This window comes from Rosa rugosa, chromosome 4, assembly GCF_958449725.1.
Source record: "Rosa rugosa chromosome 4, drRosRugo1.1, whole genome shotgun sequence".
NCBI classification, from domain to species: domain Eukaryota; kingdom Viridiplantae; phylum Streptophyta; class Magnoliopsida; order Rosales; family Rosaceae; genus Rosa; species Rosa rugosa.
This window is the reverse complement of record NC_084823.1, coordinates 10,930,486-10,955,627: the sequence shown is the minus strand read 5'-3', so window position 1 is coordinate 10,955,627 and position 25,142 is coordinate 10,930,486. Positions and strand designations below refer to the sequence as shown.

The following is a 25,142-nucleotide window of genomic DNA, read 5'->3' as shown; positions in this document are numbered from 1 at the left end:
CTCTGTTTCTCTTCCAAAGCTTGAAAATTTGAGGAGCCCCCCATCACTGTTGTCTTTCGCAACCACGGTACACTCACTACTTCATTTCATCCTTCCGTTTCATAAAACAAATGCTTGTGCTTCTTGATTTCCTTCGCGCTTTACTGCTTCTTGATTTCCAAATTTCATTTCATATATTGAGGGCTGGGACTCCCCACCCAAAAAAAAAAAAAATTCGTTACATCCAAAAATATTCAGCCTCAGCAGCTACACAAAAAAAAAAAAAAACAGAGAGAAACAAAAGAGTTCGGCATCTCAGGGGTTGGCCTCAACGTCGCCACCTTCGGTATGCGGCGGCTGTGCGCAGCTTGCTTGGTCAGTCCCTCGGGCGGTGGGACTTGGCGTCTCTATGGTACCATCCGCCCGAGTTTGATCTCCGCTGCCTGAGCGGGCGCCTTCAGCTGGGACATTTTTTGCTGGCGGGGCATTCTTCGCCGGCGGAATATTCTGCGCTTGCGGCACTTTGGGCAGGGACGCCTTCGCCAAGTCAATGGCACCCTTCTCGGTCAGCATCTCCACATTGGCTAGGGCGCCAGCCTTCGCCGCTTCAGTCATCGCTTTTTTGTACTCCGCCGACTGTTTGAATTTCTCCACAGCGGCGGCCGCGGCACGTCTCCCTTCGTCCCTCAGGCGGACCACCTCACCCTCCAATTTTTTCACCTCCCCTTGCCTGGCGGCGGACTCCCGCTGCAGGATATCAATCTTCTTATCCTTAGCAGCCACCCGTTCCTACAGCAGGGCCATGTCTTGCTCCAGCTTGGAGACGTGATCATTCCGTTCCACGTCCCGCTGGATGGCCACTTCCAGCTTGCCGCGAGCGTCCGCAGCGTCGCAGTCCGCCTTCATCAGGCGTTGCTCCACACCCGCCAGCCTGTCCTTAGCATCCACCAGCTCTCTCTCCAGTCCCTTTATCTCCTCCCTGAGCTGCAGCTCGATCCGGGGCTGCTTTGAGGCCGCCAAGAACATTTCGTTCAGCCCAACCGCCAGGTGCCCAAAGGCTGAGCTAAAGGGCGACTGCTCAATCGCAGTTGGCCCGACATCCCCGCTAAGCCGCCAAACCCCAACCGCTCGCAAAGATGATAGAGAAACTCCTGCTCACTGTCGGTCATAAACTCAGTGTATGCGGCGAAGGAATCCAGATCGCTGATTACACGCATTTCTATGCATGTAATTGTATCTAAAACACTAGAAATAAGCTAATCCTTGAGCCAATTATAATGTAATTAATTCACTTTTGTTTATTGTGTAGGAAATAAGCGGAATTACGGAAATCGAGATAAATTGTTGTAAAAATGGAGCAACTTGGAGCTCTCGACAAATTGACGAAGCGGTAAATTGGTCAACCATAAGTCACCATCGTCGAACAAATGAGACAAAGAAAGAAATGGAAGCAGATTTAATTAAACTAATGCTCATTAGTTTAATTGGATATTGATGGCCGCTTAACACTTAATTAGTTAATTAAACCAAACTTGGTTTAATTGAAGTAAACGGAGCTGGTGCATCTTTGGCATAATTAAGTCATGGGTATGCAATTGATCATCCATCAGTCCACGTGCAGCTAGTCTTCCATTTTCCCTTCTTTTACTTTCTCTCCTAGCCACACATCGAGCCCATCTCACTTCCTCGCAGCCCATCACTTCAGCCCATGTTTTAATTAATCATAATTCCTTGCCTCTTCAACACAGGCCACCCCGACCCATATAGATACACCAGCCAATTAACCCTAGGATAAATATACGGACATAAGAAGAGAACAGTAGCCGCAGACCCCGATCCATTTTTCCATTTTTCAGATCCTCTTCCTCTCTCCAACAGCCGAAACATATATACCAACCCACCTCCATTTATCATTCTTTTCCATTTTCTCTCACCCATCACCTCACACTCTCTCCTCTTTCCTTCTTCATTTTTAATTTCAATCTTTTGGGATTAGACACTCAAGGCTTCAAGGGAATCATCATCAAGAGTATTTGGGTAGTTGGGTGAAGAAATTGCTTGATTCATACTAGCTCATAGCTAGAAGTGACCAAGCTAACTCTCCCCTCTCTTCCTTATTATCTATTTCATAATTTTCATATACTTTTGTTGATGAATTCTTGTATGGGTTGTGAGTAGTTCAATTTTGGGAGTTAGGGTTGTGAAGCCCTAACTCATCTTGTATAAATATTGATGCTTTACTTTTAATAAATGCAATTTCCATTGTGTATGCTTTAAATCCGAATTTATTGGTCCTTAGAAGCATGTTTCTAGGCTTTGTTACCCTTTGAAATTATGTTTTGGGCAATTGTGATGAATAGATTGATAAATTGACAACTTATTAATCTTGTGGCATCTAGGATTTAAGTGTGGTAACCATTAGCTAGCTTCATTGTAGCTAAGCTTGCTTGGGTCTCTATTATTTTGCACTCTAGGCCTCTAATTTTAGATATTGCGGCCTTAACCGGCGTAATGCCTAAGTTAGAGAGTTGATTGTGGCCTTAACCGGCATAATCGATACACCGAAAGGATAATTGGTTTAGTAGCCTTGACCGGTACTAGATACGGGACTTAACACATATAGGAAATGCATGCATTTGTGAAATTGGCATCGATGTTTACAAGATAGTTAGTGTGAATCACCCGACACTCCCATGTTCCCATTAATTTGAAAATCTAATTTTAATTTCTTGCTTGATAATTAGTTGTTTGCTTTTATTTTAGTTTGCATTTAATTTAGTTAATTCCCAATTCAAAACTCCCAAACAAAATTCTACCTTCCATTGTGCATAAATCATTTGGGCTACAAGTTAGTGGCTTTGATTAGGCTTAGTGTGAGCTAAACCGAGCATTGCCGAGGCTTGGTGCCTTGTGAATATTATTTTACTTTATTTTCTTTTTCTTTTTCATTGTATGCTTTTAAGTTATTCTAGCGCCAATTACCTCGGTTAGGTCCAACGCCTAATCCCCGAGGTACGATAATCAAGGTTTTAATACTTCCCTTACTTGACAACGATTCGTACGTTTGCGAGAGTTTATGAGTCAAGTCAATGGCGCCGTTGCCGGGGATTAGGGTCTTCGGATCTTAATCCCTTGGTAATTGGCATTTTGGGTCACTTTTAGCATACTTTTATTTTTATTTCTATTTTTATCTTTATCTCTTGTTTCTTTGTTTAGTTTTTATTTTATTTTATTTTATTTTATTTTATTTTATTTTATTTTCATTTCTTCGGTTAGTTTAGTCAAATTTAGTACGACTTGTGTTTAATTCTCTCTTCATCCCTCTAATTACTTGTCAATTTTTCGTGAGTTGAATTGGTGCTTATCTTGCTTATATTTTTGTTATTGAGATACTCGATTTCTTATTGATCCTTCGTAGGTATATGAGTGACACTCTACTACCTATCAATTTGAGAAGTGGTTGTGTTTTGCAAAGACTACCTAGAGGAAGACCAACAAGGAGAGTTAGGAGACCAAGACATCGCTCACAAGCACCTTCTAGGTCTCCTATTCGAGTAGTAGATATGGGTGACGAGCGTCAAGGACCACAAGATGAGGAGGAGATTCCATTGAGCCATTATTCATGTCCTAGCATTGTAAATGCTCCATCTTGCATTGTGCTTCCTCCGACAAATGCCAACTTTGAGATCAAGCCTAACATGTTGTCTATTCTCCCTACTTTCCATGGCATGGCTAGTGAGAGGCCATATGATCATATAATTGAGTTTGATGCCATATGTTCCACTATGCACTTGGGAGGATTAACTTTGGAGGGTTTGAACCTTCGATTATTCCCATTTTCTTTGAAAGATCAAGCACGCACATGGTTTCATAAGCTCAAGCCAAGATCTATTCTCTCTTGGGCCGATATGCAAAGAGTCTTCTTGAATGCTTATTATCCACATCATCGGACTACTTATATGCGAGATAGCTTGACCAAGTTCTTTCAAGAGGATAATGAGACTTTTTATGATGCATGGGAGCGCTTCAAGGATATTGAGTTAGGTTGCCCTCATCATGGACTCACCAAGTGGCTTCTTTGCGAATCTTTCTACAATGGGTTGATTATTGATGATAGAAGGAGATTGGACAATGCATCGGGTGGAAATTTTCTCAAAAAAGGTCCTAATGCCGCTTGGGATATTTGTGAGGAAGTGTCTACCCAATCCGGTCAATGGGATAATCATCAAAGGAGAAGAGGAGGTAGAGATGACCACACCACATCTAGAGGCCGAGTTGATATGGAACCTCGTGGTAGAGGTGTATATGATGTTTCTCATGTTTCTAGAGATGATGGAGTTATGAGTTCTAAGCTTGAAAGGCTTGAAGCAAAGATTGACAAGAAATTTGAGATGCTTCTTCAAGCGCAAAAGGGTAATGGTACTTCTTCTTCACATGTCAAGAGTGTTAGTTCTTCATATCTTTGCTCGATTTGTGAGTCTCCTCATCATTCTACTCATGATTGTCACTTGGCTTCACAATTTCCGGAATTTGTTGAGGAGCAAGTTAGAGCTATTAATTCTTATCAAAGGCCACCAAGAAATGATCCTTATTCTACTACATATAATCCGGGTTGGCGCAACCACCCAAATTTCTCATGGAAGGATGGTGGAGGGTCCTCTAATGCACACCAAGGTGGTTCTCATTCATATGGAGGGAATCAAGGCCCAAATTCTTCATCTTTTGGACCCCACGGTCATGGAAACACACAATTTGGTGGACAAAGTCATTTTGGGCAGCAAGCATCTACTTACAATTCTCAAGGCCAAGGGCCATCTTTTGGTGCTCCAAATGTTTATGGAGGAGCCCCACATGATACTCAAGGGTTTGGTCAAAGTTCCCATTCATTTGGAGGTGCCAATCCTACACAAAATACTCCTCCCGGATTTCAAAATAGGCAAGCACCACAACCGGAACCAAAGAAGTCTCATATGGATGATATATTGGCCACCCTAGCTCAAAGTCATACTTCTCTTACACAAAGCCAAGCGAAGACCGATCAAACTCTTAGTATTCTCGCTCATGGTCAAAGTTCACTTGCACAATGTGTGGGGAAGTTAGAGATTCAATTGGGTCAAATGGCAAAAGAGCTTAGCACACGTCAACAAGGAGCCCTACCTTCACAACCGGAGCCAAATCCAAGAGGCAAACTCCATGAATGTAATGCCGTCACCACTCTACGTTCAGGAAAGGTATATGATAATCATGTTTACATGCCTACATCTTCTAGTCTCCATACAAATCCTTTATTTGATGATGATGTTGGTTTGCATTCATATGGGGCCAAGAGGGAAGAAAATGTACCTCTTGGCCATGTTGTTGATGACCAATTGCATACACATCATGATTCTGTTTATTACAAGGAGGATGGGACCGGAAGGGAAGAAAATGTACCTTCCGGTAAATATGGAGTGGGTGATGTGACTTTGAATACCAAAGGAAGAAATAAGGGGGTGGATAAGGTAGCCGGAGGGGAAGAAAATGTACCTTCCGGAGGAGCTATTCTTGATAGTGGTTATGGTTTCTTGTCATTTGAGAATGATGCGATAAAATATGGTTTGATTGATAGTGGCAAGGAAAGAGCTCTATTGAGAAAGAACACTTCTAGGGATGAGGATATCTCGGCCTCAAGATTAGATGGTGAGGCCATGAAGGCTAGGGACCCATCTAAGGCCGATGACACCTCTAGGAAGGTTCTTGATGAGGTTAGACCTACTCTTCATGAGTTTGAGCCATCTACATCTACCGGAAGAGAGGGGAGAAATAAGGAGGAAGACCTACATGTGCATGGTAGCTCTAGGGATAGGAGTAGTCCGGTCTACTCATCACTAGGCGAGGCCTTGAGGGCTAAGAACCCTAGTGGGACCGTGACTACCCTTAGGGGCACCATCGGGAGTTTCACCTTTGATCCACCTCTTGATTTGAGTACACCGGAGCCTCAACTTCCTTACCCTAATGTGCCAAGAAAAGAAAATGTGAAGAAGGGTGGGAAGAAGAAGAAGAAAGTTGGCTTGATGTCCGAATTGCATGATATTTTGAAGAAGGTCAATGTCAATATACCTTTGATTGAGCTCATTCGACAAATGCCGGTTTATGCAAAATTTCTAAAGGACTTGTGCACCCATAAGAGGAAGATAAAGAATGATGAGCGGTTCGAAATTTGTGAGGAGGTTAGTGCTATCTTGCAAAGACGGATTCCCCCAAAACTCAAGGATCCGGGGAGTTTTAATATCTCTTGCACTATTGGTGAGAAAGTCTTTGATAGAGCTTTGATGGACCTTGGTTCAAGTGTTAACATTATTTCTTTTGAGACTTTTCGAAAACTTGACCTTGGGCCTATTAAAGCTACTCCTATATATTTGCAACTTGCGGACCGGAGCATCATTAGAGCTATGGGCGTTATTGAAGATGTGTTAATCAAAGTTGACAAGTTCTACTTACCGGCGGATTTGGTGGTATTAGATATGGATGATGTACCTCCTAGTGACAAGGACATACCTATCATTCTTGGTAGACCTTTCATGGCGACCGCAGGGATAAAAATTAATGTTCAAAAGGGCACTATCAAAATGAAGGTATTGGGTGAAAAAGTATTACTTAAGAGGCTTGAACCCATTTACCCTCCGGATGTGGTAAAAAGTGTGCTTTCTATTAACTTGGTCAAGGGCAATGAAGCAAAGAGAGATAGAATTTTTGGCCCGTTGAACCAAGTCCCACACTACAACCAAGAGCCATTGGTTTCTAATTCTTCCTCTCCTTGCCAAGTGTTTGCAATTTCTACTCTTGATGAGATAAATGTGAATGAGGATCTCCCATTGAGTGAGGAGCAAAAGAATCAAATCAAGACAATAGGGGAGATTTGTGGGTTGAAAAAGAAGAAGAAGAAAGGGTATCTTGAGTGGAATAGTCCGGTGAATATCAAGTTTCTTGCATCATCTTGTGGAGGTTCTAGTTCTACAAAAGCTTGTGTAGGTGGTGGTGGAAAGAAGGAGCCACCTTGAAGAGACCAAGTTTCATAGACCGGCTTGGGGTCTTTAAAAACAAGCGCTTCTAGGGAGGCAACCCTAGGTGTTTTTGAAATTTCCTAGTTTATTTTGCATCAATAAGGCTGTTTAGCCATGTTTTTGGGAGGTTGGGAGGTGGTTGAAGTTCGGAGAATGAAGAGACATTTTCAGTTACAATTCTTATACGGAGGTCATGGAGGACAATTTTAGGTTGTTGTGAGATGTGTTGGATGTGGTCAAGACCACGAGCGTAATGGAGGACCCTTGTCCTTATTCCTTGATGAGCTATTTGTGATGCATTGCTCTTGGACACTACACATTTCTCAATGGAGTTGATCTTTTTATGAGCACCTAGAGCTATTATGGAGCATACGTAAAGGAAGTCAAGGTCTTGTGCCTTGAGGTTGGTGTCTCATATTTGTCTTCTCCAAGGGTCGTGAGCAATGGAGGGTCGACAAAGGGGGTTTCCGTAACTTTACTCCACATTTAGATTTTTATTTTCATAGTTAATTTTTGTGCTTTCGCCCGGACTTCACTCTCATGCCTAAATCCGACACGGATTTTAGCTTTCGAGCTCACTTTACAACATTGAGGACAATGTTGGTTTTAAGTGTGGGGGTGAGGGCTCGGGCGCTTATGAAAAAAAAAAAAAAAAAAAAAAAATTAGATTAGATTAGCTTTATGTAATTATATTTTAGTGGTTAATGCCTTTTCCAACCCCAATGACGAGCCATGGACTTAACTTGTTGTGATTGTGGATAGATTGAGCATGATCTAGGACTTTGAATTTGTTTTGTAATTGAGTGCATATGTGATCTATGCTTGACTATATGTGTGCACATAGCCTATGGTTAGGTTGGTTCATCATAATTAGAGAAGCATATAGATGATTTGATTGACTTGCATGCCTTTATTTGTGAGCTTTTGTGCCTATATCTATAGTGTATGCATTGTTCATTCACTTTTTCTTCATGTGTGTACAATTTCATGACATTGCGTATCTAGAACTTGCTTGAGACCTCTCGAGGCTACTTTTAGCTTGCGACATGATAGAAAGGATGGAGGCATTAGGACTATATACCACCATGGCCAAAGAAGCATGTGTCCAAAAATATTTACCACTAGATTGCCACTTTGAGCCTATTTATATATTTAGCCTTTTTGTTCATTTGCACCACAAATTCCTACCTAGCCTATACACTTTTATCCTACCATTCCATGGTAGTTGGTGAAGCGATTCGAGAGAATGACTTTATATTTGAGTGCTTCAAAAGAAAAAAAAAAAAAAAGTCAAAAGTGTGAGGTTACAAAAGAATAAGTGTGGGGGTGAGTGATTTGTATAGAAAAGAAAGTTCTCAAAAAAAAAAAAAAAAAAAAAAAAAAAAAAAAAAAAAAGAGAGAAGAAAGTTTGTGAAAATAGAAAGAAAGTTCAAGGAAAAGAAAAGTAAAAAAAAGAAAAAAAAAAAGTAAGTTGTGTGAAGAAAAGAAAAAAGTATTACGTAGTATAGTGTGGGTTGTACATTGAGATTAGAGTGAGTGAGTTAGCATTTGAAAGCAAAGTCATATATCTCTACAAGAGAGTTGCTTCACCGATTTCTATGGACTTTGTATTTCCTTATCCTTCATTTTTTATAGCCACTTGCCCTTAGTCCCATTACAACCAAATAAAAGACCTCTTGATCTTGAATGTTGTGGGTTACCTAGCGGAGATGAGATCGAAGAGCAAGCATATGGCGACGCGTGTTGTGAAATTGCTTTTGAGTGAAACACATATAGCCCCTAAACACTTGAGCGGTAATATGTAGTGAACCTTTGTGAGTTTAGTGGGTTATATCGGGTCTTCTATGTGCCTATTTGATTGTGGTGGATTGATTTGACACATGGTCAACACATGCATATACTTGAGCATTTCTCACATGTGCATTTTAATTACCTTACAAATTCAAAAATCTTATGTTGTGTTTTGTCAACCTCATGGTCATATACATAATTAGTTCTCCGAGGGTAATGGTTGGAAAGGCTAATACCACATTTTCTTTAGGTTAAACATATGTGTTTGAGTTATTAGATTTTCGGATTGGATTTCATTTAGTTTGCTTGAGGACAAGCAAAGTTCAAGTGTGGGGGTGTGATTACACGCATTTCTATGCATGTAATTGTATCTAAAACACTAGAAATAAGCTAATCCTTGAGCCAATTATAATGTAATTAATTCACTTTTGTTTATTGTGTAGGAAATAAGCGGAATTACGGAAATCGAGATAAATTGTTGTAAAAATGGAGCAACTTGGAGCTCTCGACAAATTGACGAAGCGGTAAATTGGTCAACCATAAGTCACCATCGTCGAACAAATGAGACAAAGAAAGAAATGGAAGCAGATTTAATTAAACTAATGCTCATTAGTTTAATTGGATATTGATGGCCGCTTAACACTTAATTAGTTAATTAAACCAAACTTGGTTTAATTGAAGTAAACGGAGCTGGTGCATCTTTGGCATAATTAAGTCATGGGTATGCAATTGATCATCCATCAGTCCACGTGCAGCTAGTCTTCCATTTTCCCTTCTTTTACTTTCTCTCCTAGCCACACATCGAGCCCATCTCACTTCCTCGCAGCCCATCACTTCAGCCCATGTTTTAATTAATCATAATTCCTTGCCTCTTCAACACAGGCCACCCCGACCCATATAGATACACCAGCCAATTAACCCTAGGATAAATATACGGACATAAGAAGAGAACAGTAGCCGCAGACCCCGATCCATTTTTCCATTTTTCAGATCCTCTTCCTCTCTCCAACAGCCGAAACATATATACCAACCCACCTCCATTTATCATTCTTTTCCATTTTCTCTCACCCATCACCTCACACTCTCTCCTCTTTCCTTCTTCATTTTTAATTTCAATCTTTTGGGATTAGACACTCAAGGCTTCAAGGGAATCATCATCAAGAGTATTTGGGTAGTTGGGTGAAGAAATTGCTTGATTCATACTAGCTCATAGCTAGAAGTGACCAAGCTAACTCTCCCCTCTCTTCCTTATTATCTATTTCATAATTTTCATATACTTTTGTTGATGAATTCTTGTATGGGTTGTGAGTAGTTCAATTTTGGGAGTTAGGGTTGTGAAGCCCTAACTCATCTTGTATAAATATTGATGCTTTACTTTTAATAAATGCAATTTCCATTGTGTATGCTTTAAATCCGAATTTATTGGTCCTTAGAAGCATGTTTCTAGGCTTTGTTACCCTTTGAAATTATGTTTTGGGCAATTGTGATGAATAGATTGATAAATTGACAACTTATTAATCTTGTGGCATCTAGGATTTAAGTGTGGTAACCATTAGCTAGCTTCATTGTAGCTAAGCTTGCTTGGGTCTCTATTATTTTGCACTCTAGGCCTCTAATTTTAGATATTGCGGCCTTAACCGGCGTAATGCCTAAGTTAGAGAGTTGATTGTGGCCTTAACCGGCATAATCGATACACCGAAAGGATAATTGGTTTAGTAGCCTTGACCGGTACTAGATACGGGACTTAACACATATAGGAAATGCATGCATTTGTGAAATTGGCATCGATGTTTACAAGATAGTTAGTGTGAATCACCCGACACTCCCATGTTCCCATTAATTTGAAAATCTAATTTTAATTTCTTGCTTGATAATTAGTTGTTTGCTTTTATTTTAGTTTGCATTTAATTTAGTTAATTCCCAATTCAAAACTCCCAAACAAAATTCTACCTTCCATTGTGCATAAATCATTTGGGCTACAAGTTAGTGGCTTTGATTAGGCTTAGTGTGAGCTAAGCCGAGCATTGCCGAGGCTTGGTGCCTTGTGAATATTATTTTACTTTATTTTCTTTTTCTTTTTCATTGTATGCTTTTAAGTTATTCTAGCGCCAATTACCTCGGTTAGGTCCAACGCCTAATCCCCGAGGTACGATAATCAAGGTTTTAATACTTCCCTTACTTGACAACGATTCGTACGCTTGCGAGAGTTTATGAGTCAAGTCAATCGCTCACAGGCGCCTCTCTCTCGGCAGTCACGGGGGCCTTCAGCGGAGCTTGTCGAGCCTTCTTTTGCTGACGGACCCTGATGGTCTCATCGTCATCCTCCTCCTCCTCGGCGGAGTCATTCTGCCGACGCTTCCGCATGAGCACCCGTGTGTTTCCAGTGGGCGCAGGCCTTGGCCCCTTTTGCGGTTGTTCCTCCCCCGCAGCAGCGGCAGTCCCCGCCGGCTGCACAACCCTTTCCTTCTGTGGCCCACGCCGAACGGCGGCCACTCTTTCTTTCTGCGGCGCGGTCGAGGACCCATATTTTCCCCCGCCCACATTGCCACCCGCCTGCACGACCGGCAGGCCGTCAGCGCCAAGGTGGGAGTGGTGCGGCATGGGCAGCACCACCGGAACCTCGGATGGGCTCAGCACCAGAGTCTCCGGATTCACAACCGTCTTTTGGGCCGTCTGCCCTGAGGCGTACATTGCCTCCAAGAAATTGTCAATCTCGGCGCGGTCCATGGCTTTGTCGAAAGCGTCGCGGCTCGCTTTGTTGCCTGGCGGAGTCTCTGAAAGAATATATATAAGCACCTGTCAGCCTCAGCCAAGTTATCCAGAGATACAATGTGGCGGAGATTTCTTACCAACAGCGCGAGTTAGTTGTTGATCGACCAACAACTCCCAGCCGGTGAGGAGACGGAAGTCCAGCAAATTGCGATTCTGCCAACAGCCTTTGATGCGCGCTACGCGACACTCTTCCTCACGCGTCAGGTTGTAGCGCAGTCCCGCTACAAAACAAAAAAGGGGTAAGCGTTAGTACAACAGTTGAAGTATATATATACCATAAACCGCCAGCTATGTTCAGCGGAGATCGACAGACAACCTCGGATGGGCTGAAACTCCGACTTAATCCTAAACGTCGGCTCCCCCTCGTTGGACTCAGCTTGGTACTCCCACCCCGCCGTCACGACGCAGAACGTCCCCCGCCAGTAGGACATCAAATCCCTCGGGTTCTCTATCAGCTTGGGCGCTCCCTGGCGGCGGCTCAAATTCACTTGCCCTCTGCAACCTTGGCGCTTCACGTACACCAGTTCGTAGAAGTGTAGTACCTCCGCCACAGTTGGCCCTTCGCAGCCGGACAACCGCCACAATGAGTTCATCGCCAGCATCAACCGCCACATGTTGGGGCAGATCTGCCCAAAAGCAAGGCCAAACTCGCACACCAAAATTTGGAGATTGGGCACCAGCGGGAGTGTCACTCCTTGGCGGAATATCGCCTCGTGCACAGCGGCGAACCCCTCTGGGAGAATTGAAGCCTTCTCATCCACCGTCGGCGGGCGCAGTTTCACCACGCCGGGCAACCGATATATCCGCTTCAACCGGTTGACAGCGACGGCGGTCATCCGCCCTCCAGCCTCGTCAACGGGGGTCCCATACTGGAGAACCCATGCCAACTCTGTTTCCTCCCCCGTCATATCTCCCCCGTCGGCGGAGCCACTGGCGGCGCTGTTACTTGCCAGCCGCTCCTCACGCCTATTCTGCGCAGCGGCAGCCTCCCCCGCCCTAGAGCTCTCCGGACGCGACGCACGACCCATGACTACTTCCCAAGGTATGGTTTGTAGCGGCTCGACGTCTAGCGGTCCTGGCAGGGAGGTTCCTGCACGGGCAGACGGACGCAACGAGTCAATAAAAATTCTATCCGCCGCGCTGATCGACACGTCAGACCCGGAGTCCTCACTGCTCGAAATCTCTACGACGTTAGCCATCCCAAACCCTAAAACCCAAATCAGTTAGCTCAAAGAAGGATCTAACCTATCCCTATATCAGTTATAGCCAAGAACACCAAGAACAGTTACCCAGAAAATACCAAAACAAGAACACACACCCTCAACCCAGATTCGACCATCTAGCAAAACTCTAAATACCAACCCTCTGTCAAACACCATAACCCACCCCCAAATCTCACCCTACACCCTCGGGGAACACCAAAGAGGACGAGTTCACACACCAATCCCAGAAATAGCAAAAAAACCCAGAAATCGACAAAACAAATGAAACAGGACAGAGAACCAGAATACTAACCTTAGCTGTGAACTCTCTGGCGTGATGATGCTCGCTAGTCTCCGACGACAGAAACTTTCGTCTTTCCGGGCACGCGAACTCCACGACAGCACAGAAGCCTCTTTCTTGAATCTGGGACGAGCAAAGCTTGAAGACGAGTAGGGTTTGAAGTTTTGCCAAAGTGTCGATTCTCGCTGAGTTCCCCCCCTTTTATGTCAACATCAGAGGATTTTGGGCCGTCCGCTAGAAAACGACATCACGCACCAGCCGTACACGTGTCCCACGCTCGCATTAACTCTCCGGATTAACCGAGGCGTCGCCTCGGTTACGAAGTCCATCATTACTCGCATTAATGGCGAGAAGACGGCCAGGCTGAGGAGACGCGTCTCCGGACGCTAACCCTCTAGGAGTTAGCCACGTGTTAACCGCCATCAGACGAAGATGGAAGCAACCACAAAGGAATACATCGCTAAGTGACGAAGTCTCCGCTGAGCGAAACCCCGCCAGCGGAACTTCTCACTTTTCATCTTCCAAGTGACCAAGTCTCCGCTGAGCGAAACCCCGCTAGCGGAACTTCTCACTTTTCATCTTCTAAGTGACGAAGTCTCCACTGAGCGACACCCCGCCAGCGGAACTTCTCACTTCTTATCTTCTACGTGACGAAGTCTCCGCCGAGCGAAACCCCGCCACCGGAACTTCTCACATCTCTTTTCACCATCGAAGTCTCCAACAGCGGAACTTCTCCCTTGTCATCTTGCAAACGGGGCGTCTACCGCTACACCACACACCGCTAGCGGAACCCTCTTTCATCTGGCAAGTTGCGTACTTTATTCAGCGCGGTACCGCTCAATAAAATACCGCCAAGCACGTCTACTGGACGCTGTTTACTGCTACAACCAGCGGGGGGACATCCGCCAGCGGCGGATCCCGAGGCCACACCTCACTCTGACAAAGACCGCCACGCGGCGTTACAGTCGGATTGTCCCTACGGGACACGGGGACTAGTCAACAGTCTACGATGGCCCTGATCAGGTACGTTGACCCCCGTCACTCGGGTACTAAGATTGGGCTCGCTACCCAACACCCTTTGCTCCGTGCAGCTCCCCCTCACCAAACAATTTAGCGACCATCCGGAGGTCCATCTTAGCCGGGGAGTGGGGGACTCCCTGGGGGGCCTAGCAGGGGCCCACCCGAAAGGGTATAAAGCATTTGCTCAGTAAATCCATGGTTGACAACGCACTGACGCTAATTATGCTTTTACAAAGTCTAGCGGAAGAAACGCTTCAAACCGCCGATCAACTCCCCAACCAAGATTGCCCTCCTTGACTGGGGACTTGGGGGACTTGTACCTACATGTACATTTGCAAGCATAATTAGCTATAATGAGCTATGCTCATTATACCGCCAGAGGTACCAACTCCCACCAAAGGAGTGACCTATGGATAGACAGCCAGGCGGGCTACAGCCTGAGCACAAGATCGCCCCGAGATCACCGCCGACGCGCCGCCACGCGCTGCACCAAGATAGCGTCAGAAGCTACTGAAGCTGAGAACTGAAGCACATCAGTCCCACATCGAAAACAAAGAGAAGATCAGATCTCTCCTCACCTATAAAAAGGTCCTCTCGTCTCTCTTCATTAATTACGCATTCAATACTCATTCGACTATGCTGTTTATATGTGTCAACTGACTTAGACATCGGAGAAGTGAAGACCGCCCAGCGCGGTCTCCCTTTGACGCCTTATCTTTCGTTTGACAGCTAGCGGGGATAATCAGACCCAGAGAGTAGCGGTCCGCCCGCCGGACCCGCGTTGAGCAGCGGTTTGGCTACCGCCGAACTTTGAACATCAACATAGTTTTAGTGTGGAATTCAACCCCCACAAAAATGAGTGTGTTTGCTTGTGTGTGTGTGTGTGCGCGCCTGAGCAAGCTATAGAGTACATATCTAATAACCATCAAGTTTTGATTGCTTTGGACACAGGATAGTATAAGTAATAAACATCCAAATTTTAATTGCTTTGATCAAAGGATATTATTTCAATATGACTTTTTTCTCTATCTCAAAGAATATAGTTACTCTTGTCCTATTTTTGAACTTTTCTTGCAATTATGTGCAGAAGCATCTGCAATGGAGGATACGTGTGCACATCCTGGGTCATTTGGAGATCTGTGTTTTCTTTGTGGCCAGAGGTTGATTGAGCAGTTTGGTGTGACATTTGGGTACATACTCAAGAGAGGGAAGATTATCAGGCAGAAATTTGTGCACGACTACAAGACTCTGGTGACGTAAGATCCATCATATGATGCTATTATGACATCTGTTGTTTTCCCAATTCAACTGGTTTGGGCTTCAAAGTGAAATGAAAGAGCTTTTATTAGTCGTAAGAAAGCTAAACTAGACCATGAGAACATATGCATGGCTGTAAATTCAAGAAATCATCTGTGCCGATTATGCCTTTGTTATTCACACAAAAAATCCCCTTGTCAGGGAATACTGCAGAAATTTACAGAGAGGTATGATTTGTCTCTGAGTTTGAAATCTCTCCCCCACCACCCCATCAAATGTGATCATCATTCTTTCTTTATAAAATACAGATAGTACGTTAAGGGCTTGGGAGAGACTTTGGTGGGTGCATATCCTGGACGAGCCATGAGCTTCATAACCCAGAAAGCCAATCTAAACTCTTCTATCGTAAGGAAACTTTTAATATATCAGATGACAATATTTGCTTCATTCACAAATCGACATCTCAAGCATGATTATGGCTTTCAGGTTAATTGTTATCCAAGCAAGCCAATAGGGCTGTATACCAAGCAGTCTGTCATATTCAGAACAGACTCGAATGCTAAGGTTCTGGAAGGATATGCAGGTGCTGGGCTTCATGACAGGTTTGTCCTAAACTTAAATTTTAAATATGAATTAAGTAAAGAATGAAGAACTTTCTTCTTTTCACTCCTGGACTGGAGGAGTCAGCTTCAGAAAGTTATGTACTTTTTAGATACATTTGGACGGTTTGTAAGGCAAGAAAAACCTAGGATATCTCACAATTAATTGGCATGATGCTGCGGCCAAAAGTTAAAACCATCCGGTCATTGAAATCGCCAGTCAGTCATTGGTTAACATTTCTTTGCCATCGATCAGAATTAGTGAAGTTCAAGTAGATTTATTTTGTTTGGCCTCGACAGTCAACTCTCCACAATCACTTGGTATAGGTGCAAAGAGGCAATTGACCATTTCAGTTTCTGCATTCTTAGTAAAAGGGCATTTATTGGAAATGGAAGAATGCATGCGTTCAAAGTATTCTTTTGTCTTGCCTTCTTTAATGGTTGTCATAATGTCGCAGTGTAATTATGGATAAAGAGGAGAAGATTGTCTGGGATTACTCAAGCGATCGGATGATCTTTGATAGGGGCTTCCAAGTCTCACTCTTCTCAAGAATTGCAGACGTGGGGAAGATATTAGAAGGCCTTTATGGTTGTCCTCAGGACATTGAAGGTGTGGTAAAAGATGGATTGATATACATAGTTCAGTCAAGGCCACAAACGACCGCAGGTTACTATTTATGCTGAAACTAATTGATTTTCAAGGTAAGCGTATGAATGTTCAGTTACTTTTGTTTAAGCATATGCCTAATAAATATTTGCATGAATTAATATAGTTACAGAATATTCCTTCAGAACTTTTTTCCTTTATTCTTATTTTTTTGGAACGGGAAGTTTGAATTTTAAATCTCTTCCAACATTTTGAACGGCATATATTACTCTACTAGCTTGTTTCTTCAACAATTAACATTTAGTTAGTAACCAGCTTGTGGTTGCCTGGCGATATATCTGGGTCACTTACAGTTGCACCATCGTATGGGCAAACATTAGTGTTGATAATATGAATTCCATGTTGGAAAATAGGACCTATTTTAAGGGATTCCAAGGTAAGGGTTAACTTCGTCCATTGTCAATTAGTTTTGGTTATGAAGCCAACATCTATTTCGAATTTTCACTACTTTATAATTTGTCTTTTGCATTATTGGTTCCCAAGAATCAACCTTCCTGGAATTGAGTCAACTTGCTCGGTTGTTGGGTCAAGTTGCTTTGAGTCAACCTTCCTGGAATTGTGAACATGACCATAATCAAAGTAGATGAAGATTCATTTTGTTGGCCTCTCAACACAGTAAACACTACAGTCACATGGTATAGGTGCAAAGAGTCAATTTGACCATTTGAGTTTCTGCATTCATAGTGAAAAGGCATTTATTTGAAATGTAAGAATAAATGCAAAGCATTGTTTTGTCTTGCCCTGTTTCCCAAAGATAGCCATTTAATGTGTATTTTAACTTTGCAGTGTAGTCGTGGATAAAGAGGAGAATATTGTGTTGGACTACTTGAGTGGTCGGATGATCATTGATGGAGCCTTCCAAGTCTCACTGTTGTCAAGAATTGCACAAGGCATTTGCGGTTGTTCTAAGGACATTGAATGTGTGGTAAAAGATGGACTGATATATGTAGTTCAGTCGAGGCCACAAATCTAGCCTTAGCAATCGCATCTTGTGTTGCAATTGTTATGTGCATGTTCTTGTCAGAATGATAGGTATGAAAAGAAAAATAGAGATTTTTTTTTGTCACAGAATCAATTTAGGCTAAAGGTTTGTTGTAACAAAAGAAAAAGCTGGTAAAAAAAAAAAAAAAACAAGTACAAAAAAAAAAGCTAGTCAACTGAAGTCCTACATGAGTTTATTCATGGGAATTACCTGGAAAAGAAAAGATTCCACCTCACTCTCTAGATGATGGAGTGAGCATTGGATTTTATTCATTTCTTATTAGCAATTACTTAAGGTAGAACGGGTTCTTGAGCTTCAGAGGGAGAAGCAAATCAGAAATGGCTTCATCCTCCTCCTTCACAGAAAGGTACGACGTGTTCTTGAGCTTCAGAGGTGAAGACACACACAACTACTTCACGAGCCGCTTCCACAGTAAATTAGTTGTGTCTGGAGTCCATACCTTCATCGACAACAAACTAAGGAGAGGGGAAGATCTATCACTGTCATTGATCAAGGCAATCGAAGGGTCTAGGATCTCTCTCATAGTCTTCTCAGCGAACTATGCAAGTTCAACATGGTGTCTTGATGAGCTGGTGAAGATCATGGAGTGTAGAAAAACATTGGGGCAAGCTGTTTTTCCAATATTCTATCATGTTGATCCTTCAGATGTCAGGCATCAGACGGGTAGTTTTGCGAAGGCATTTGTAATTTATAAAGCTGCAAATAGATATCAGAGAATGTATCCAGGTGGATAGCTGCAAATTTGTCTGGCTTCCATCTTCGTACTACTGCTAATAGGTAATCACTTGCCTTTTTTTTACTGCTAGCTGTTAAATTTAATTTCCTTTTTCCTTTTGGTCCATTGTGTTAGCATCTGTACAGCTTCACCCATTATTTAAATTTTATTTCCTCTGGCAATCTGTAGTCACTATCAATAAGATATTAACTCAATTCAGCATTGTAGTTGCACACTGAGTTTTATAATTAGTTCTATTTCTGGATTTAGTGTGTGTGTGTTGGTGGGGTGGTAAGGCTCTGAACTCTCATTTGGGAGGTCAGGAGTTCGAGCCCCACTATGGGTGGGTTGGGGTGGGGTTTAAAAAAAAAAAAAAAAAAAAAAAAAAAAAAAATCTATTTCTGGATTTAATCGACCATGTGAATTTGGGGTATGGGTGGAATGGGCAAAACATCTGTTGCAAAAGCCATCTACAACACATTTTATCGTAGTTTTGAAGGTACAAGTTTGCTTGCAAATGTTGGGAAAACTGCGAAGCAGTCAAATGGTAGGATTTACTTTGCAAGAAAGACTTCTTTCTGATATCTTAAGACCAACCAAGAAGAACTTATTCCTCGATGTATCTTGTTTCCTCATTGGAATGGACAAAAACTATGTCATAAAAATACTCGAGGGCTGTGGTCTTTCTGCAATAATAGATATCAGTGTCCTCATTCAGCGTTGCCTTGTAGTTGTTAGTGAAAAAAACAAACTCACAATGCACAATTTGCTTCGCGACATGGGCAGAGGAGTTGTTCGTGAAGAATACCCCGAAGACCCTGAAAAATGTAGTAAGAGTGTGGCGTCAGGAAGATGTACTAGATATATTGACAGAAGAATCTGTAAGTACTTCCCACTCAAGACAAGCACATGCATTCCATATCCAATACTAAAGATAAGTTGCAAATTTCATTTATGCAAAAGCATATAGCGCTCCTATTTCAGATTGATGAACCTCCAGGACATAGTGCCTCTTAATCAGCTCATTATGCACCCCATACATTGAGATATTGACCAAGAAATTCGCGAGTCAGACATGACAACTACACCCGCATATGTAGAAGGTGTCAACTATAAAAGATTCCCAGTTAACAAGGTGTATGACCTGATGGATATATTCTAACTCAAAAGTTCAGCTGAATTTAATAATTACTTCTGAATCATATAGAGTCCATAAAACCAAAAACATACGAACCAACAAATATCCATTAGACTGATAAGCAGTTAAAAAAAATCTATTTTGGACAACAAAAGGCCCATCGACAGGCAGTCTAACATACTTGTAACTGTAATAGTCAGGCAATTGTAACACCAAACCCCAAGCCGTTGATTATTCAGGTCACTTCTCGCACTTTTTGATTTCCGCTAGGTTTTCCACATATGGGTGGATTTTGATTTTGGCTTTCAACAAGAACAATGACAAGGGTGTTGATGCTCGTAAGTTCAGTGAGCTCCCGATGACCTCTAGCATTGTGCTAAATATATTTGGGGAGTGAAAATTGATGGACTTTCAAATGCACAGGGTCAGTGCACGTAAATTGGCAATTTGGCACGTCCACTCCCATCAAATCTAACTGAAATGCATCCAACTGCCCATGCAGTTGAAACTCCAATGTTGTGTATGAAATTCTAATTCAGAAAAAGTGAACAGTCACCTCTTCAGCAAATTTTATCAAAATGGTTGTCCGAGGTCGTTGCTGACCTTCCCCTCGTACAAAATGAGCTGTTACCACAGCTAGAAAACCAGCACCATCCAAAACACCCTTCGAATAACACCTTCCGAAATGCACAAAAGACAGGATACCCAACAATCGTGTCTCCTTTCTGTTCCCCTATAGCAACAAAGAATCATGATGAGCACAACATTCGTTTCAAATTAATTAAGCACCCATGGAGTCTAACAAACTACACCCACATTAGGGCAACTCCAACCTTTAGGGTTCAAAATCAGTTTTGGGATTTTTATAGAACTCATCATCTCCAACCCATAATTTTTGGTGGATCTAGTCCTATAATTATGAGACTTGGAGCCATTTCCAGTCTCAAATATGTGACAAAACCAAGACCAGGACTTGGAACAGTGTCCCGGGACCACTCCAAATTCCAGCCCAGCCCAGAAGCTCGACTGACGCGCCGGAAGGAGAGCTGGGCAGCACGCGCGTCAGGGTGAAACGAGGAAGCGAAGAAACGCGCCAACTCGCGCTGGAGAGAGGTAATACGCCTGCTGTGGTCTGCTCCACTGGGCCCCACCAGCTTCGGCCTGTCGGAAACCGACCGTTGGGACACACAACGGTCTGATAATGTACGGCTCAGATCACTCCATTTTGAAAATGGACGGTCTGATGTTTTCCTTTTTTTTTTTTTTTTTTTTTTACTGAAATCATATATCTCAAATCTGATGGCTCAGATTTGATGTTAAAAAGAGATCAATGGCTCTGGTTAATTCAAGGCTTATTAATTCCATTTTGTTCCAAAAAAAATTAAAAAAATATCAGAAATTTGAGGGAAAATAATATACCCGTTAGAACAGTAAATTATATGAAATTCTATAAATACCAACCCATTTTTTTCTATTTCCTCACACCGTATATGCCGACACAATAAAAAAAATTAAACATTTTTTTATTCATTAAATAATAAGAATAATTATTAAATATTATGATAAATTGTTAAATGATTTTTTCTTACCTTATTTAATTAAATTAACATATTTTTAATGGAGAATTCTTGGGTACCTTGGTGTTTGCCATACCCACATTTTGTTAAATATTTTGGACCATTGGATTAGTAATATATCTAATTGGTAAAAATATTTAACAAATTGGTAACTTGTTTAGCCCTTAGCCTTTCTAATTTTTTTGGTAACACAAACTACTAAATTACTAATTGAATTGAAAACAATTAATAAAGATAGTGAAAACAATAAAGCCAATTAATGTTTGATTATCAATTGACAATTGACAATTATGATTTTTCCTTTTTCAAAAAAAATTAAAAGAACCTTCTATCCTAGGTTCACCGAATTACTTTTAGTTAAATAGTCTATATTACTAACTAATTTTATTATTAGTGAATTAATGCTTGTTATTAATGGACAATTACACAATTGAAAATTACGTTTTTTCCTTATTAAAAACAAAAAACTTCTAACCTAAGTTCGCAAAATTAGTATTAGTTAAGTAATCTTTATTACCAATTAATTATATCATTAGTAGTTTCCTTAACCAAATATAATTCTTTTTACATGCATTTTACGACAACGACAACAATTAGTGTAAAAATAAATAATATTTGTTTTAAATGTAGTCAAATGAGAACCTACTTTAGGACTCATTTACTCAAATGAGAATCTTCTTTACTCTAATGAGAACCTATTACAATTAATTACCACTTTTAGGACTTAATTACTCAAATGAGAACCTACTTTTCTCTAACGACCTTATTTACTTTAATGCAGATTTTTTTTCTAATTACCACATGTGTCCTCAAAGTGGTAAATATTATATAAAATAGAACATGTATGAATCTTTATGTTTTTATCATTAGTGAAATTATTACTACAATGACTACACATTTTATCACAACCCACAACACTTGATGTAAAAGCGGTAACTTTTGTTCTATTTGTAGTAATTACTCCACCTAAACTAATGTACTAATTTATAGACAATTTAACAAGTATGACAACAAATTTGTTGTCAGAGTGGTAAATCTTTATGTTTTTATCAGTAATGAAATGATTACTACAATGACTACACATTTTACCACAATCACAACAATTGATGTAAAAGTGGTAACTTTTGTCCTATTTATAGTAATTACTCAACTTAAACTAATATACTAATTTATGGACAATTTAACAAGTGCAACAACAAATTTGTTGTCAAAGTGGTAAATCTTTATATTTTTATCATTAATGGAATAATTACTCAATCACTACATATTTTACCATAACTCGCAACTATTGGTGTAAAAGCGGTAACTTTTGTTCTGATTGTAGTAATTACTTCAAAAACTATACCATTTACAAGATTACCAACCATTTTACAATTCAGACAACATTTGTGTTGTGAACATGGTAAAATTAAAATTAGACCAAAAGATATGTAACAACTCAGTATTGTAAGGATCTTCTCCACTTGATAATCAAGGTTCTAAATTTGATAAAAGTTGTCCAAATATGATATTTACATCTTTGACCACTCAATTACAATAACCACAACAACTGTTGTCATAAGTCGTAATTGTAGTTCAACTATGTGTAATTTATTATTTTGACAATACTTGTTACATGATTTTTAACAATGTTACATATCAAGAAAGAGTGTGTTGTTAATATGGTAAATTTTATTTTTAAAAATGACACATGTCGATATTTAATTGGGTAACTTGTTTACCAGTTCAGTAGGTTTCCACTATATTAATTTACTAAAAGTCAAAAAAATAAAAAAATAAGGGTATGGCAAACACCAAGGTACCCAAGACGACCCCATTTTTAATATAATATTCATTCAAATTATACTCATATTATATTTTAGTCAGGAATAGTTAAAATAGCACCTCCAAATAGAACTCATGGTTGGAGATGAGAATTGATGGATACATGAATAGTGCACTAAGGGAGTGCTAAAATGAAAATAGCACCCCCAGATAGAGCTCATGGTTGGAGTTGCCCTTACCTATACTAAAGCGCTATCTCTCCGTGAACAGTACCGGCCATATTGATTTACTTATTTGCCCCTATTTTTTGTTTTATTACGTCTATGCCATGGTGATGTGTCGAAGGATCGAGAGAGCCAGGGTCACAGGGTGTTTCTTCGCGTCGCACAAAGAGAGAGAGAGAGAGAGAGAGAGAGAGGGGTGATATTCAGGAAAGATGAGATTTCATCTCATCATCTCAAGACTGAGCAGACAGATACACAGAGAGGAGTGGGAGAGGGATCTGTGTTTTGATTACAACCCCAAATTTCTAATTGTTAGGTTTTGATTACAGCCCCAAATTTCTGAAGATCATCTTTCAAATTTTGCAGGTATGACAAATCAAAATGGAGGTGGGCTGACAGCAGAGGGGTCTTTATTTTGAGAGGTATTTGCTTGGTTTCTTCAAAAAAAATTATTTAAATCAGCGTAAATCTTCTTATCTTACTGACTTGGGGTTGGGCTTTGCGATTGCTTTTGTTGGTGATGAAGACCTTGCTGAGAATGTTTTTGATTTGATGTATGCTTTTTTATTTTTCAGTTATATGCGATCTTATTTGATATTCCAGGCTGTATGCAAATACCTCTTCAAATTGATTTTTTTTCTTTTTCTTTTCAGCAAACATGAATTTACCTTTGTTGTTGTTTACTAAATGCTCAAGTTCGTGGTTTCGAATGAAAACCCTGAAACCATAGGTTGGGTGTCTGTTGAGTCACTCAATTCTTGATTTGATTTGCATGTTATGGAATTTGATCAAGTATTAATCTGTTTTTATTTCGTTAACATATGAAGGAAATTGGAGTAATATACAGTGTTGTTTTATATTTCTCAACTTGATGTCTGGAGTCTCAGATGGGCTACTGCAAATTGACTATGACACAATATAATGTTAACTATCAGCTTAGCCTAGACATGGATTTGCAATATTTAAATTATGATGCTTCAGTGGCAGGTTGAAACTGAATATGATGAACAACCGGCAGGTGGTAAGGTGGAAGAATGGGAAGATACAATTCAAGATAGTGAACATGTTCAAGATCAGCTGACTGTTATTGATCTTAACTATTTGAGCATAGTGGAAGAACTGGTGGATTTGAGTCCTGAAAAGCTAAAGAAGGTAGTCGTGATATTAGGTGTTTGAAGACAAGTAAGTTAATTGCTACTTATAAAAGCTCAAAGTCAGTAAGGTGTTTGAAAGTTATGAGATAATTGATTCCCTTGGACCAGAGGTAGCTCATCGTTCACCAATATATTGGTCTAAATTTGTTTATGGGATTCAAAAGTTTACTGTTTGTCACCAAATGTTTTAATATTTACAGGTTATTCTTTACGATGCAAATGTTCCGGGTGAAGGGGAGCAGAAGGTTATGTCGTACATTCGTCTTCAAATAAATCTTCTTGGGTATGATCCAAATACATGTCATTGCCGTATGGTTTTAGCATACACTATATCATACATTCGTCTTCAAAGAAATCTTCTTGGGTATGATCCAAATACATGTCATTGCCGTATGGTTTTAGTATACACTAATCTCCATCCCGTACTTGGCTCACTCTAAGATTGGGTTACTTAGCTTCCTAATGTCTTAAAGTTGGAAAACTTTAAACCTTGAGATGCTTTTTCTTCTTTGCCTCTGGCAGCAAACAAATAAAGCTTTTTTTTTTTTTTGGGAAAAGATGGCATTAATTTGTACTGCTCCGGAGCTTAGTCATGATTGTTTTGATTTGGTTAGGGATCAGGGAGTAGTGGGAAGTTTGAAATGCAATTAGCTCCATTGGTTTATGGTTGTGTCCTGAATTATTTCTGAATCTTTGGTAAAATCAGAGAAGCGTTGGAACATATTCACAAGCTCAAGAATAAAGAGATTATGCTTCTTCCTGGGTATTTTGAGACTTTGGTGAAAGGACTGTGCATGGCTAATAGATTTGCAGATGCTTTGGAGATTTTGGATATTATGAAGAAAAGAGATTTTGTTGATAAGAATGTTTACGGGATTATTACTTGAGAAAGAATGATGTTTCTAGAGTTGATCTGTTTTTATTATTTTATAGTAT

At 40.8% G+C, this 25,142-nt stretch overlaps 2 protein-coding genes, 1 long non-coding RNA gene and 1 other non-coding gene across 8 annotated transcripts in view; 3 read left to right on the top strand and 1 right to left on the bottom strand.

The window, feature by feature from the left end:
• Positions 1-3,938: 3,938 nt before the first annotated feature.
• Positions 3,939-4,042, bottom strand: LOC133707627 (small nucleolar RNA R71). The gene has a single exon (XR_009845237.1). It is a non-coding gene; the product is annotated as a small nucleolar RNA R71 (small nucleolar RNA).
• Positions 4,043-15,223: 11,181 nt separating this feature from the next.
• LOC133744330 (alpha-glucan water dikinase, chloroplastic-like) lies at positions 15,224-17,604 on the top strand. The gene is made up of 5 exons (XM_062172459.1): positions 15,224-15,391; positions 15,455-15,592; positions 15,852-15,967; positions 16,423-16,631; positions 17,423-17,604. The coding sequence occupies exons 2-5, from the start codon at positions 15,491-15,493 to the stop codon at positions 17,602-17,604; spliced, it is 609 nt and encodes a 202-aa protein (XP_062028443.1). The 5' UTR covers positions 15,224-15,391; positions 15,455-15,490.
• A 171-nt stretch (positions 17,605-17,775) lies between these two features.
• LOC133741957 (disease resistance protein RPV1-like) lies at positions 17,776-18,425 on the top strand. The gene has a single exon (XM_062169663.1). The coding sequence runs from the start codon at positions 17,952-17,954 to the stop codon at positions 18,366-18,368; it is 417 nt and encodes a 138-aa protein (XP_062025647.1). The 5' UTR covers positions 17,776-17,951; the 3' UTR covers positions 18,369-18,425.
• Positions 18,426-23,166: 4,741 nt separating this feature from the next.
• The window catches only part of LOC133706641 (uncharacterized), a 2,134-nt gene continuing 158 nt past the window's right edge, over positions 23,167-25,142 (top strand). Inside the window, exons 1-4 of one of the 5 annotated variants that reach the window (XR_009844646.1) lie at positions 23,172-23,474; positions 24,034-24,316; positions 24,407-24,489; positions 24,913-25,142. The exon at positions 24,913-25,142 is cut by the window's right edge and continues 158 nt beyond it. This is a non-coding gene — a long non-coding RNA (uncharacterized LOC133706641). Of the gene's footprint in view, positions 23,475-24,033; positions 24,571-24,820 lie in introns of all 5 variants that reach the window. The other 4 variants (XR_009844648.1, XR_009844649.1, XR_009844647.1 and 1 more) reach the window with 4 other exon arrangements.